This window comes from Ipomoea triloba, chromosome 2 (genome assembly GCF_003576645.1).
Source record: "Ipomoea triloba cultivar NCNSP0323 chromosome 2, ASM357664v1".
Taxonomy (NCBI): domain Eukaryota; kingdom Viridiplantae; phylum Streptophyta; class Magnoliopsida; order Solanales; family Convolvulaceae; genus Ipomoea; species Ipomoea triloba.
Window position 1 is genome coordinate 3,570,877 of NC_044917.1, and position 12,807 is coordinate 3,583,683.

The following is a 12,807-nucleotide window of genomic DNA, read 5'->3' on the forward strand; positions in this document are numbered from 1 at the left end:
AGTGCTGCCGTGCTGGACAGCAGGGAATATAGTATTTTCCGAGAATACAGCTGGAGCACGCCGCTACGAAGTTCGATATCTGTGTGATGTGTGTCTTAGCCACAGTTTCACACATCATTGTTAATCATTTTTACTTTTTTTTCCCCCTTTTAGGGGGTTTATGAATGTTGCAAAACAATAATCAAGATTTAAACCATGAAAGCTCAGACAAAAAGTAATAATTTATGTTATACATTTCTTCAATAATTTAAACACACTAGTATTTATTGGTGAAGAATACAAAAGATACATGGAATTCGAACATCATTTTATACTCGAAATCACCATGTCTGGTAATCAATAATCTATGGGTTGTCTGTAAATAGCCGTAAATTGGGTTACAGCAGTTCTAAAACAAGGGCTGAAGCGCCGCCTCCACCGTTGCAAATGCCACCAACTCCGTATTTTCCATTCTTCTGCTTCAGGACCTGCAGCATTCCCAACTGAATAAAATGGTTCCACTCGTTTTAATTTTAAGGTAAAGGCACCATTTTCATCACTATGAATCCCAATATCTGTCTTAATTAAGATCTGAGCCAAGCCAAACAGTATAGTGAAACATACCCCGAGAAGTGTAACCAATATTCGGGCTCCGCTGCATCCAAGAGGGTGACCCAGAGACACGGCTCCACCGTGTACATTTACTTTGTCCTGGCATGGAGACCACACATTAACAAGATGACTCCTTTATTTATAGATTTATAGAAAATGGATGGGGAAGAAGCAATATGTAAGTGTAATATACAATAGACCCAAATAAGCATTCTCTGGAAGAAGCAATGAATAATAATTTAACACTGAGTAAACCCGCCTTGCGACCCTAGCCAACAAATTAAATGACCACAAGGAGGTAAACAAGTCTGAGATGCATGCTCAAATCAACTAGGAATAATTTAGAACATTGTGGTTACTAAGCTAACAGCCTAACCAACTTGGCTAGGTTGCCCCAATGAGTAATAAATTTAATTTTAAGCAACTCGGAGAGACATGGAGAGGAAGAGGAAGAGGCTAAGGGAGCTCACCGCATTAATCCCCAGTAGTTTCTGATTTGCGAGGGCTACAGCCTGCATGCATCATGTGTGTGGAATAAGATGAATATAAGATGACAGGAAAATTTGATGAGTGCCTTTCATTTCAATTAAATAACTAGGCAAGATTGAAACATACCGCAAAAGCTTCATTTATTTCGTAATAATCAACTTGAGAGGCTTCTAGACCAGCATTTTTTATTGCTTTTGGAATTGCAAGAGCAGGAGAAGTTGTAAATAATTCTGGTGCCTGAAAGATTTCGTAAAATTATTTGAGCATCAATATAATATTGCCAATATAATAATAATTATTAACCATCTATAAGTAGGCAACGCAGTACCTGAGCAGCATCTGCATATCCCGTGATCTTTGCAATCACTGTTAAACCAAGCTCAATGGCTTTCTTTCCACTGACCAATACCAAAGCAGCAGCACCATCACTGAAATGGGATTAATTTACTTAGCAGTATTCCATAAAATGTGAGACAGAATATTTTGAAGAAAGCGGTGCATGAATTCAGTAAATTCCCATTGGAGAAGAATTTATTTAACAAGTGCAACCCCGGAATCTGATTGAAAAGAAAAAGGAGCAAATATGATGAAATAATCTGTGATTAATGATTCCTATGAACTGAGCTCAATAGGCAGGCAGCCAGACAACTGATATTGCAGTTCAATAAGATGATGGAGAAGGAAAAAAAAAAAAAAAAAAAAAANCAATAGCAATCCAATTGTTATGAGGAAACTGTAAATACACATTTATCTTTAAGGAACAAGATTTGAAACTTAACTCATAATATGAAAGAGTAATAACATTACACATTATTTTTTAATTCAAACAAATTTCATCTAATGTGATATGTTTCATCTATTAAATCATACATAGTACATGATAAGTCAAATCTCAAATAATATGGTATGTTACTATGTTTAGTTAATTATCTATAATTTATTTTGATGAGACAATGTAAGCATGATATGTATCTTTTGATTGAGACTCTTTATTAAAAAGTCAAGTTAATATTTCGTAAAGATCTTAAGAGCAAGATTATTGGTTTGAGTTTTTGTCTACAAAAATATATCCGACAGGAATAAAAAAAATGAAATTAGAGGATGAAAAACATATAAAACTGATCACTTTCTCCACTTACGTGTCTCTGTTTGATTGCGAAAAAAATTATTTGACAAGAAACTAATTTGCCAAATGAGTTTATTCTAATTTTTTCCAATTTTCAGAAGTTTTTTTTGTCAAATTTTTAATTTGTTACTATTTCAGTCTTTGACCCCACAACTTATTCCCTTCTTTAAAAGTCATACCAAAAACTAGCCGAAGAACTTGCACTGTCTCTCCCATTTCTCATCCATCTCACCAAAAGGCTGGAAAAAAAAACTCAAAAATTAAAATAAAAAAAATAAAAAAATGCCAATAGGAATGTCTTAAAGCGGGATAGCTAAAAAAAGAGTGCTGCCGTGCTGGACAGCAGGGAATATAGTATTTTCCGAGAATACAGCTGGAGCACGCCGCTACGAAGTTCGATATCTGTGTGATGTGTGTCTTAGCCACAGTTTCACACATCATTGTTAATCATTTTTACTTTTTTTTCCCCCTTTTAGGGGGTTTATGAATGTTGCAAAACAATAATCAAGATTTAAACCATGAAAGCTCAGACAAAAAGTAATAATTTATGTTATACATTTCTTCAATAATTTAAACACACTAGTATTTATTGGTGAAGAATACAAAAGATACATGGAATTCGAACATCATTTTATACTCGAAATCACCATGTCTGGTAATCAATAATCTATGGGTTGTCTGTAAATAGCCGTAAATTGGGTTACAGCAGTTCTAAAACAAGGGCTGAAGCGCCGCCTCCACCGTTGCAAATGCCACCAACTCCGTATTTTCCATTCTTCTGCTTCAGGACCTGCAGCATTCCCAACTGAATAAAATGGTTCCACTCGTTTTAATTTTAAGGTAAAGGCACCATTTTCATCACTATGAATCCCAATATCTGTCTTAATTAAGATCTGAGCCAAGCCAAACAGTATAGTGAAACATACCCCGAGAAGTGTAACCAATATTCGGGCTCCGCTGCATCCAAGAGGGTGACCCAGAGACACGGCTCCACCGTGTACATTTACTTTGTCCTGGCATGGAGACCACACATTAACAAGATGACTCCTTTATTTATAGATTTATAGAAAATGGATGGGGAAGAAGCAATATGTAAGTGTAATATACAATAGACCCAAATAAGCATTCTCTGGAAGAAGCAATGAATAATAATTTAACACTGAGTAAACCCGCCTTGCGACCCTAGCCAACAAATTAAATGACCACAAGGAGGTAAACAAGTCTGAGATGCATGCTCAAATCAACTAGGAATAATTTAGAACATTGTGGTTACTAAGCTAACAGCCTAACCAACTTGGCTAGGTTGCCCCAATGAGTAATAAATTTAATTTTAAGCAACTCGGAGAGACATGGAGAGGAAGAGGAAGAGGCTAAGGGAGCTCACCGCATTAATCCCCAGTAGTTTCTGATTTGCGAGGGCTACAGCCTGCATGCATCATGTGTGTGGAATAAGATGAATATAAGATGACAGGAAAATTTGATGAGTGCCTTTCATTTCAATTAAATAACTAGGCAAGATTGAAACATACCGCAAAAGCTTCATTTATTTCGTAATAATCAACTTGAGAGGCTTCTAGACCAGCATTTTTTATTGCTTTTGGAATTGCAAGAGCAGGAGAAGTTGTAAATAATTCTGGTGCCTGAAAGATTTCGTAAAATTATTTGAGCATCAATATAATATTGCCAATATAATAATAATTATTAACCATCTATAAGTAGGCAACGCAGTACCTGAGCAGCATCTGCATATCCCGTGATCTTTGCAATCACTGTTAAACCAAGCTCAATGGCTTTCTTTCCACTGACCAATACCAAAGCAGCAGCACCATCACTGAAATGGGATTAATTTACTTAGCAGTATTCCATAAAATGTGAGACAGAATATTTTGAAGAAAGCGGTGCATGAATTCAGTAAATTCCCATTGGAGAAGAATTTATTTAACAAGTGCAACCCCGGAATCTGATTGAAAAGAAAAAGGAGCAAATATGATGAAATAATCTGTGATTAATGATTCCTATGAACTGAGCTCAATAGGCAGGCAGCCAGACAACTGATATTGCAGTTCAATAAGATGATGGAGAAGAAAAAAAAAAAAAAAAAAAAAAAGAGGAAAAAGAACGCAATTTGTTTTATGTGTAAAGTATAGCCATTTATTGTTGATATTAACAATAACAATTTATACAACACTCCCCACCCCTATCCCCAACCTCAACCAAAACAATCTTCACATGAATACATAATGGCAATTTAGTACATGCAGACTGATAAGTAACCTACAGAATGGTGGTTAGCACAATTATATTAAGTGAATATATATTAACAAACCTTATGCTGGAAGCGTTACCAGCAGTCACAGAACCTCCATCTTCCTTAAAACTTGGTCGAAGTTTCCTCAGCTTTGAAGCATCAAACTGCAAAGGCAGATAAGAATATATAGTTAAAGGAATAACAACAAACATCATTTTAAGAACTGTTTTGTAAATTTTCACATATTTGATCCATTTTTGAGTTATGACACTTCCATATAGGGGCAATGCAGCAAAACAATGCAAAACTCTTTGAAGAACTTCCAGAAAGTAATTTTATATGGAAAAGAGTCATCTAAAATTTGCATTTCGTTGTGAGGAAGCATTGTCTTCTCTTCTCCTTTGTCTCTTTTAGTACATGAAGTATCTATGCATTCTCCTTGTAAGTACTAACTGTACAACATACAGATTAATATGTTTACCTTCCCTAGGCCTTCATCCTTATCAACAATAGTGGAAGGCTTTCCTCTTCCCCCTGACACCTCAACCTACAAATTACCAAATCATGATTAAACAATTATACAATGATTTAAAAGAATTACGGAAGAGTTCTCTTTCTTATAGAAGAGTGGACGACATCTATTGACAAAGATCTAGTTGTTATACCGGTACAATCTCCCATGCAAAAGCACCAGCATTGTTAGCAGCAATCCCACGTTCAAAACTTTGAATTGCAAAGTCATCCTGCATATATCATTGAAGTGTGCACAAAACCTCAGTATAAAGACTTTATGAAAGAGGCCAAAAGAAACATATAGATTATAAACAAACCTGATCTTCTCTTGAGAGTTTGTGAGTTTCAGCACATAATTCAGCACATACTCCCATCCCGCAATTGTTATAAACATCCCACAGACCATCTTTAAGCATCCCATCAACAAGAGAATCATGCCCAAGGCGAGATCCTTTCCTGCAATTACAGAGAGATATGGTTAGATAAAGTATAAACTCACTTGGAATTACTACAATTGCAAGAACAATATGATATGTTGAATGAGTATACAATGAAGACTTAACAATTGATTACAGGTTACATTTCTGTTTATATATTTATAAACATGAGGCATCTGAATTTATGGGAGGGGGTGGAGGACAATGAAAAATGTTTTCATTGTTGTTCAATAACAGCCAATTTTGAAGTTCAAACTGTGTTCTTCGTTAATATTCAGATTTCAGAGCACTCAGAAGTAGTCAGAAACCCCAAAGTTAAATTGAACAAGTTTATGGGATGGGGGGAGGTAAGCCCTTGTACAGTTATACGTTTCGTTTGGCCCATGGGGTCATGGAAGGGCTGAGGGGAATTTGGGGGTCAATTAACATATCAAAATTGTAAAAAGCTGTCTCTAGAAAAACACAAACCTTGCTTCTGCAAAGTATTTAGGAACATTAGACATGCTTTCCATTCCACCGGCCACGACAACATCATTGATGCCTAATTGGATACTTTGTGCAGCAAGCATAGTTGCTGCAATGGGAAATAAATAAATCATGTTATTAGCCATTGTATTTTATATAATAGTTCAGAAGTTTGGTGGAGGGGATGGGGTGGCAATTGGGAAAATCCATTAGGAAGCAGATCCACTGCTTTCAACAAGGATCATACCTTTCATTCCAGATGCACAAACTTTGTTAACAGTGGAGCAGACCACTGTGTTTGGTATTCCTGCACCCAGTGCAGCTTGTCTGGCTGGAGCCTGTCCCAGATTTGCACTGAGTACATTTCCAAAGAAAACTTCTTCAACAAGAGACGGATCAACACTTGCTCTCTTAAGAGCACCTGAAATGACAATGAAGAAGAGAGACATTTAATACGAAGTCATATATAGTGGGAATAAAAACTACACGAACTTGGTAGTAATCTTACTTTCAATAGCTATAGATCCAAGCTTGGTAGCTGGCAATGATGAAAGAGAGCCAAGAAAGGCACCCATTGGTGTACGGGCAACACCAACAATGCAAACATCTAGTCAAAATAGAAGTTAAAAGTAATGATCAGACAAAAGAATAAGAAACTCACGGTGAAACAAAAGTCAAAAGTCAGAGTAAATGATCAACAAACATAACGAATCGGATACAGAAAATTTAATGAACTGTTACCCACCCATTTTTGTTATGGTTATTAATTAAACCAAGTGGACGTGGGTATGTGGCAGCATGCAGCAGTACATGGAGTAGCTTTGGTAGTGGCAATACATGGTGCATTTAGTGGGCCTAAATTTAGCAATTGTTGTTTTCATCTTTTTACTATAAATATGTTGCATTTTGATATTGTGAGAAGTAATAAATATTGTTAAGTTTCCTTTCTCTAGTCTCCTCTCAAATTATATATAGATATATTATATTTAATATATCTAACAATTTTGCATTTGATTTGTCATAGGTAACTTAACACTAAAGTGGATTTTAGAAATTACAAGTTTTATGAAATCTAAGTTCCATTTACTGAACTCATCTTAGGAAAAGTACTTACAGCAGCATTCTTCATCAAATGGAGGAAAATAGTACATTTAAAACAAAAAAGTCTTCCTGTTGTTAAATTATTGAACATTTCAATAACTATAAGAGATTCCAAGCCTATATGTTAGCAGACTTACCTCTAGCATTGATGGTTTCTGCTGTTGCTGGAGCCATAGCCAGTTAGTGTATGCAAATGGACGACCTTCACATACAAAAACCCAATTAGCATAATCAATATTTCTTTCTCGAGAGAAAGATTGCAGCATAACTTAACAACATGTAGGTAATATGCAACCCTATAATCACTGGAAACTCCTACATCATAGCATTAGCATGAAGTATCTTCTCATCAACCACTTTTAACTAGACAACCTTGAAGTTATCAAACAACATTCAACTGGCATTTCACGAGGTCATTAATTCATTAAATAGCCATTCTCATTCGATTTATAATTATTCCATCAGCAGATGAAAAAAATTTACTGTTGCCTTAACTCCGCACCTAACCTACGATTGATTCATAGCAGTTTCAGAGATGAGACGAATTAGATCTAACTTCCAAACACTTAGTCCAGTATATCAACCAAAAGTTGTTCAAATTGAAGCACATAACCATACATTCAGAGCTGGATCCAAACAAAAGTGCCAGAAATTCATAATTCGACTAGGAAATGGAAGAATAACCACGAAACGAAAGCTTAAGAACATGATAAGTAAAGAGGTGAAATGAGTAAGGAGTGATTCGTTTGTTTACCTGTGTTGATTGTAGTGTTGGTTCCTTGGGAGGGAGAATGAGTGATAGGACGCGAATTGAATTGGAAACGGAGGCGGGTATATATATTGGCTTGGGTGGACCACCATGGTGGCTGGCTGGCCGCCTGCCGCACGAGCTACACCTAATAATTTCATTTTATATTGTAACGTATGCTTTTTGTTGGACCGGCTTTGTTGACTCCTGTTTAACTGTTTTCTCGTGGTTTTTTTTTTTTTCCCCTCTAGTATTTAGTCATTTAGTTATGGACTTTAATTGAATAATTAATAATTATTTGAGAAAAAAATTAATGTTTTATACCCTTTATTTCATTTCATTTGTTTCTTTTAAAAAATTCATAGCATTTTTATAATTTTCAAACTTTATTTTGTGTGATAATTTTAAATATATAAAATTTATTCATTAATACTAAATTAAGATTATTAAAAAAATTAGATAGTCACGATCTATAAAACTTGCAATTGGTTTTCATATGTTGGATGCATTCCAAACAACGTTCATCTCGCATTACACAATGGTTGTGGTGAAAGTTACATGACCTTAATTTATGTAACTTTATTTTTTAAAGTGTCTTTTATAAAGTTATATTGCCTATCTAACACAATGACTTTAACGGTAAATCTAACTTTTGGAATAAAGAATTAGACTTTATTAAAGATTGATTCAAGCCAAATTAATCAAACACTCAAACAAAATGTTGGTAAGCTTGCCTAGACCTATATTACTTGAACTAATTGATCTACGCTTATAGTGTTGGTGACATAGACTGTCATTAGGAGTCTTAAGTGGGCCGAAGTACGCGAGCCAACCTTAAATCACCCCTCGATGAGACATGTTAGGGCCTAGAATTTTTTTAATCTGTGAAAATGCAGGCAGCCCACGAGCTTTTCATTATATATATATATACACGCGTACACACACCATTAAAATCTCAAAAAATGTAAAAAAAAAATTTTGAAATAAAAAATGTAAATTTTTAAATATGAAAAAATTTAATATTATTTGAATATAGAATAATAATATAATAATTTATTTAAAATTTTGAAGTTAGGCCTACGGGCTAGCCTACAAGGCTACAAGCCCACATGAGGTTCGTTAGGGTTGCATAATCCTAGCTCACGGGCTTCATGGGCCGGCCCTGCAAAAAAAAAAGCGTCAGAGTAGACTAGCTCACATTAACAGACATAACTATTATAACCATTTAAGAATACTATCTCATCACTACTTGACTACCTGGCCACTTTCATCCAAGGCACCACGTTAATCAACTTGTAAGGTGTCATCATGACATAGATTCAATATAAAATTATATATAGGCTTCACAACTATATGTCCTAATGTCCTATATCATCTAACATCTATGGAATCTCATATCCATCCTGTATTAGTTGTGCTCGCTTTCAATTATGAACAAAAATTTATTGTTTTTAGCGTGTATATTGTTGTAATTATGTGAGATGCTTTAGAAATGAGAAATAAGAATGTGATGGCATATAATTACGTACATGGATGCATAAAAATCAGAGTATTCGCCCCGCCGCTATGAATTTGCAATTTGTGCCCAAATTATTTGATCAACATTAACTAATACGCCGCCGCCGAAGTCGCCTTCCTTGACTCATCGATCACTTTCATAGTAAGTCATCCTACTATCTTAATACAAAATACAACCTTGTACTGTTTAGTCACACAGAAAATTGCTGCTAGAGAATTTAAAGATTTTGTTACACCTTCATTTCATAGTATATCACAATTGACTAACTTCTTTGAGTGGACAAAATATACTGATTCGATTCTTGTCAATATTTTATAAGTTGAGTCCATCAAGCAACATCTTCTTAGTACAATTTATCTCTCATGTGTAATTTGTAAATTGTTACACATACCTAATGCACGCATTCAGGTAGTAATTGTGAATTCTTAAGGAGTTTTTGTTTACTCAAAAACAAAATTCTATTCCACATTCATTTTAGAATCAATAGTGTTGGGCCTTGCATTGAGTGCAAACATTTGTTAATTATATTGCAAATATAAATTGGGCTTTGTACCTATTCTTAGTATGCAGATGTTACCACTGAAGATGTTAATTGGATCAAGAATTAACCTTGGAAAAGGTGTCCAGAAAAGAGCATATTTATAAATATGTGTATTACATGGTTCATAGAGATCACATCACACAATAAGGGAATTGAAATGAATCCCACTGGGATGGAGCCTAAACCCAACACCCAATACCTACAAAATTCATCTACATATCATCCATAAACATATACTATCTATATATATTAATATATGTATATATATTTTTAATATTACTGACTCTATTACTATTTGTGGCTTAAATCCCACAATAGTAACTTGATGTCACTAGATCACAAGGTACAACTATATTCTGCTTCTGATATAGACTTGGGCATGCCGTCGAGCAAGCAGTCGATCGGCGGTATAGTGAGCGTCTCCTGGACCCCATAAGTGTTCCAGCAGAAAGGGTCGTCGACTAATTCGCCTTCGAACGGGAGGAGCTCGACCTCCGACATGAGTATGCCGGTGCAGGCGACGGTGTCGCTGCAGGCGAAGTGAATCGGCGGGCTCCGGACGTCGTAGGTGCCCTTGATGTTGCGGAAGGAGATGTCGGCGACGTAGACGGCGGAGGTCTGGTTCCGGCAGTCCTTGCTGAGGCAGTAGTACTGGTCGATGATGACGCAGTTGCGCACGTTTTCCATCTGGACGGTGTCGAAGCTGATTCCGGTGACGGAGCCCGTGCCGCCCTGCCACGTCTTGATCCTCAGCCCGTTGTCGGAGTCTTTTATCACGGCGTTGGTTACCGTTATGTTGGACACGCAGGCTTGGGAGTTGTGGACTCCTAGGCTTCCGATGCTGCAGTAAATAATGTATTTTTTATTTATGATTTACACAATTGTGTGGACCATGGTTTATAAAATAATGATTGAAAAAAAGTACTGTAAAGTTTTTGGGACGAGGAAATTTTAAATTTGTGGGCAAGAATTTACCTGATTCCATGACTAGGTCCACATGTGACCGCATCAATCTCAACGTTGGCACATCCCGGGCCTATTGAAATGCAATCATCACCTGTTGAAAAGTAAGGATGGTTAGATAAGAACAATCCCAACTAAATTTGTTTTGGATTAGTAACAAGAAGGTTGCTTTTTGACGTTCTCGAGTCAATTAGCTATGAACAACGTAACTTAAGTTGTCATTTGTTGTCTCGGGTTACACAAAAAATTTTACAAAAATTTTACTTTGTATACACCTTAAGGTAATGACTGTGAGGGAAAAAGAAGTAAGGATGGTGTAATGTGAATTGAGATAAAAAGTGGAAAGTGGTGTGTGGTATGATGTTTACCATTGGCTATGACAGAGTTGTAGATTTTGACATGTTTGGTGTCCTGAACGTGAATGCCATCGGTGTTGGGGCTAAGCTTGGGGGAGTTGATGGACAATTCATGGATTTCTACGCCCTGGCAACCATCGAATTTGATGTGGAACTGAGGACTGTTTTGGATGCGTAGACCCTTGACCACCAGATTGGAGCTCATGAAAAATCGAATTAGCTGCACAAAAACAAATCTCATTTATTCCTTGGAACCTCATAGTTTTCTTCGCATTTACAGTACAGTGTTTGTCACTTACCACAGGGCTGTCACATGGCCCTGGCAGTGTCGATCCATTAGGCCCCTGAAAATTTACATTTAGCAGTGTTAATGATCCACAAAGACAATTAATAATGATTCTAGTTGGTTTAAGTCTTAGTGAAGGCAATATTGACTCTTTTGCTTCAGCAAGTTGAGAAAGTAGTTATGATCAGATACTGTACTGTAACAGAGTCAATAGTACTAAAAAAAATAATGATTTTGTTGACACAGTAAAGGCAGTAAATGGCCGGAAAAAATGGTGAAATTTACCTTGTGAGGTTTGCAGGGGAGATCCCACCATTTTTGTCCGTTTCCTTCAATGGTTCCGGTACCGTTCAGAGTCATATCATCAAGCCTGTAAAACACTAGCCACTGTTTTGCGCTGTCCTCTTTAGGCCAGCACTCCGGGCCGTCCGGCGGCGTTAGAATTCCGTCCACCTTAGATTCAAAATCCAGCCCGAAAATAAGAAACTTCTGCGGCTCTGCATTGGTAAAATATGAAGTAAAAGATGGGAATTCTTACTTGGAAGATGAGCCCGGACTGGCAGGGACCGGAGAAAATGGTTGAAGTGATCATGAAGGTGTGGTCCGGCGGCGCCCAAACGACGGCCGACTCGACCTGGCAGGCGGCCTTCCAGGCCGCCACGAACGCCGCCGTGTCGTCGCTGGAGCCGTCGCCGACGGCGCCGTAATCCGTGACGTCGAAAATGCAGGGACCCGAATCGTCCGACGGCGCCGGTGCGGCATTCCCCGGCGCCGGGGGAACAGGGTCGGAGGGGACTACGCCGCCGGGCGGCGGAGAGTAAACCGGAGGTGACGGAACAGGGTCACTTTCCGGCCTAGGCTTAGGCTTCTTGTTCTTCTGCTTCTTGGAAATGTGATGCCTCCCTTCCACATTCCCCATCTCCATAATGCTCAGCAGCAACACCGCAAACGCCAACACACGGCGGCGCGTAGCGGTTCCCATAGCTAATTATCCAAGTTTCCGGCCACCACCACCTTTTAAGTGTTGGACACCGGGCGGAGATGCGGAGATTTGACGCTTAACTTAAGATTAAAGAAGACAGCATAAAAGATAACGGAGAGGAATGCATGGCAGTTAACAGTTGATAAAACCACCACCTATGATGAGGTGGACGACAAGCTAAGCTGCGCAATTTATAGTGAGGAGTAAGTGAGTAAAGGGCAAACTTTTCCGGCAAGCGTGACAACACACGTGTCGAGATTTCGTTCACCCAACTGTCCTTGTAAACAATAATGTTCGATTATCTGCAGGATTGTAGCTAGCTTGGTTTCACATCAGGCCGATAGTTTTTTTTTTTTTTTTTTTTTTTAATACAATTGATTCTATTACATTATAGTATCTGTTTAATTATACCTTTTAACATGTTAAAACACAAAGAGTTAAA

The 12,807-nt window shown here is 37.3% G+C and overlaps 2 protein-coding genes and 1 long non-coding RNA gene across 3 annotated transcripts; all 3 read right to left on the bottom strand.

Annotated features, from left to right (window-relative positions):
- Positions 1-203: 203 nt before the first annotated feature.
- Positions 204-1,538, bottom strand: LOC116011077. Its single transcript, XR_004096967.1, has 5 exons — positions 1,409-1,538; positions 1,207-1,317; positions 1,062-1,103; positions 604-690; positions 204-467 (listed from the first exon to the last, which is right to left on the bottom strand). It is a non-coding gene; the product is annotated as an uncharacterized LOC116011077 (long non-coding RNA).
- A 1,194-nt stretch (positions 1,539-2,732) lies between these two features.
- On the bottom strand, positions 2,733-7,810 carry LOC116006403 (acetyl-CoA acetyltransferase, cytosolic 1-like). The gene is made up of 14 exons (XM_031246757.1): positions 7,725-7,810; positions 7,108-7,172; positions 6,378-6,476; positions 6,117-6,290; positions 5,873-5,978; positions 5,285-5,423; positions 5,120-5,197; positions 4,936-5,001; positions 4,533-4,618; positions 3,938-4,037; positions 3,736-3,846; positions 3,591-3,632; positions 3,133-3,219; positions 2,733-2,996 (listed from the first exon to the last, which is right to left on the bottom strand). The coding sequence occupies exons 2-14, from the start codon at positions 7,142-7,144 to the stop codon at positions 2,907-2,909; spliced, it is 1,215 nt and encodes a 404-aa protein (XP_031102617.1). The 5' UTR covers positions 7,145-7,172; positions 7,725-7,810; the 3' UTR covers positions 2,733-2,906.
- A 2,037-nt stretch (positions 7,811-9,847) lies between these two features.
- Positions 9,848-12,532, bottom strand: LOC116009678 (polygalacturonase At1g48100). Its single transcript, XM_031248797.1, has 6 exons — positions 11,922-12,532; positions 11,669-11,836; positions 11,397-11,441; positions 11,110-11,317; positions 10,754-10,835; positions 9,848-10,619 (listed from the first exon to the last, which is right to left on the bottom strand). Exons 1-6 carry the CDS (start codon positions 12,363-12,365, stop codon positions 10,115-10,117), a joined length of 1,452 nt encoding a protein of 483 aa, XP_031104657.1. The 5' UTR covers positions 12,366-12,532; the 3' UTR covers positions 9,848-10,114.
- Positions 12,533-12,807: the final 275 nt, after the last annotated feature.

Excerpts from the sequence above, each read along its gene's own strand:
- LOC116006403 (XM_031246757.1), bottom strand. The coding sequence starts at position 7,144 with ATGGCTCCAGCAACAGCAGAAACCATCAATGCTAGAG. Across the intron at positions 5,979-6,116 it reads TTGTGCATCTGGAATGAAAG|CAACTATGCTTGCTGCACAA; the intron begins GTATGATCCTTG and ends TTCCCATTGCAG. Across the intron at positions 3,847-3,937 it reads GATATGCAGATGCTGCTCAG|GCACCAGAATTATTTACAAC; the intron begins GTACTGCGTTGC and ends GAAATCTTTCAG.
- LOC116009678 (XM_031248797.1), bottom strand. The coding sequence starts at position 12,365 with ATGGGAACCGCTACGCGCCGCCGTGTGTTGGCGTTTGCGGTGTTGCTG. Across the intron at positions 11,442-11,668 it reads TCCCCTGCAAACCTCACAAG|GGGCCTAATGGATCGACACT; the intron begins GTAAATTTCACC and ends GTAAATTTTCAG. Across the intron at positions 10,836-11,109 it reads CAACTCTGTCATAGCCAATG|GTGATGATTGCATTTCAATA; the intron begins GTAAACATCATA and ends ACTTTTCAACAG.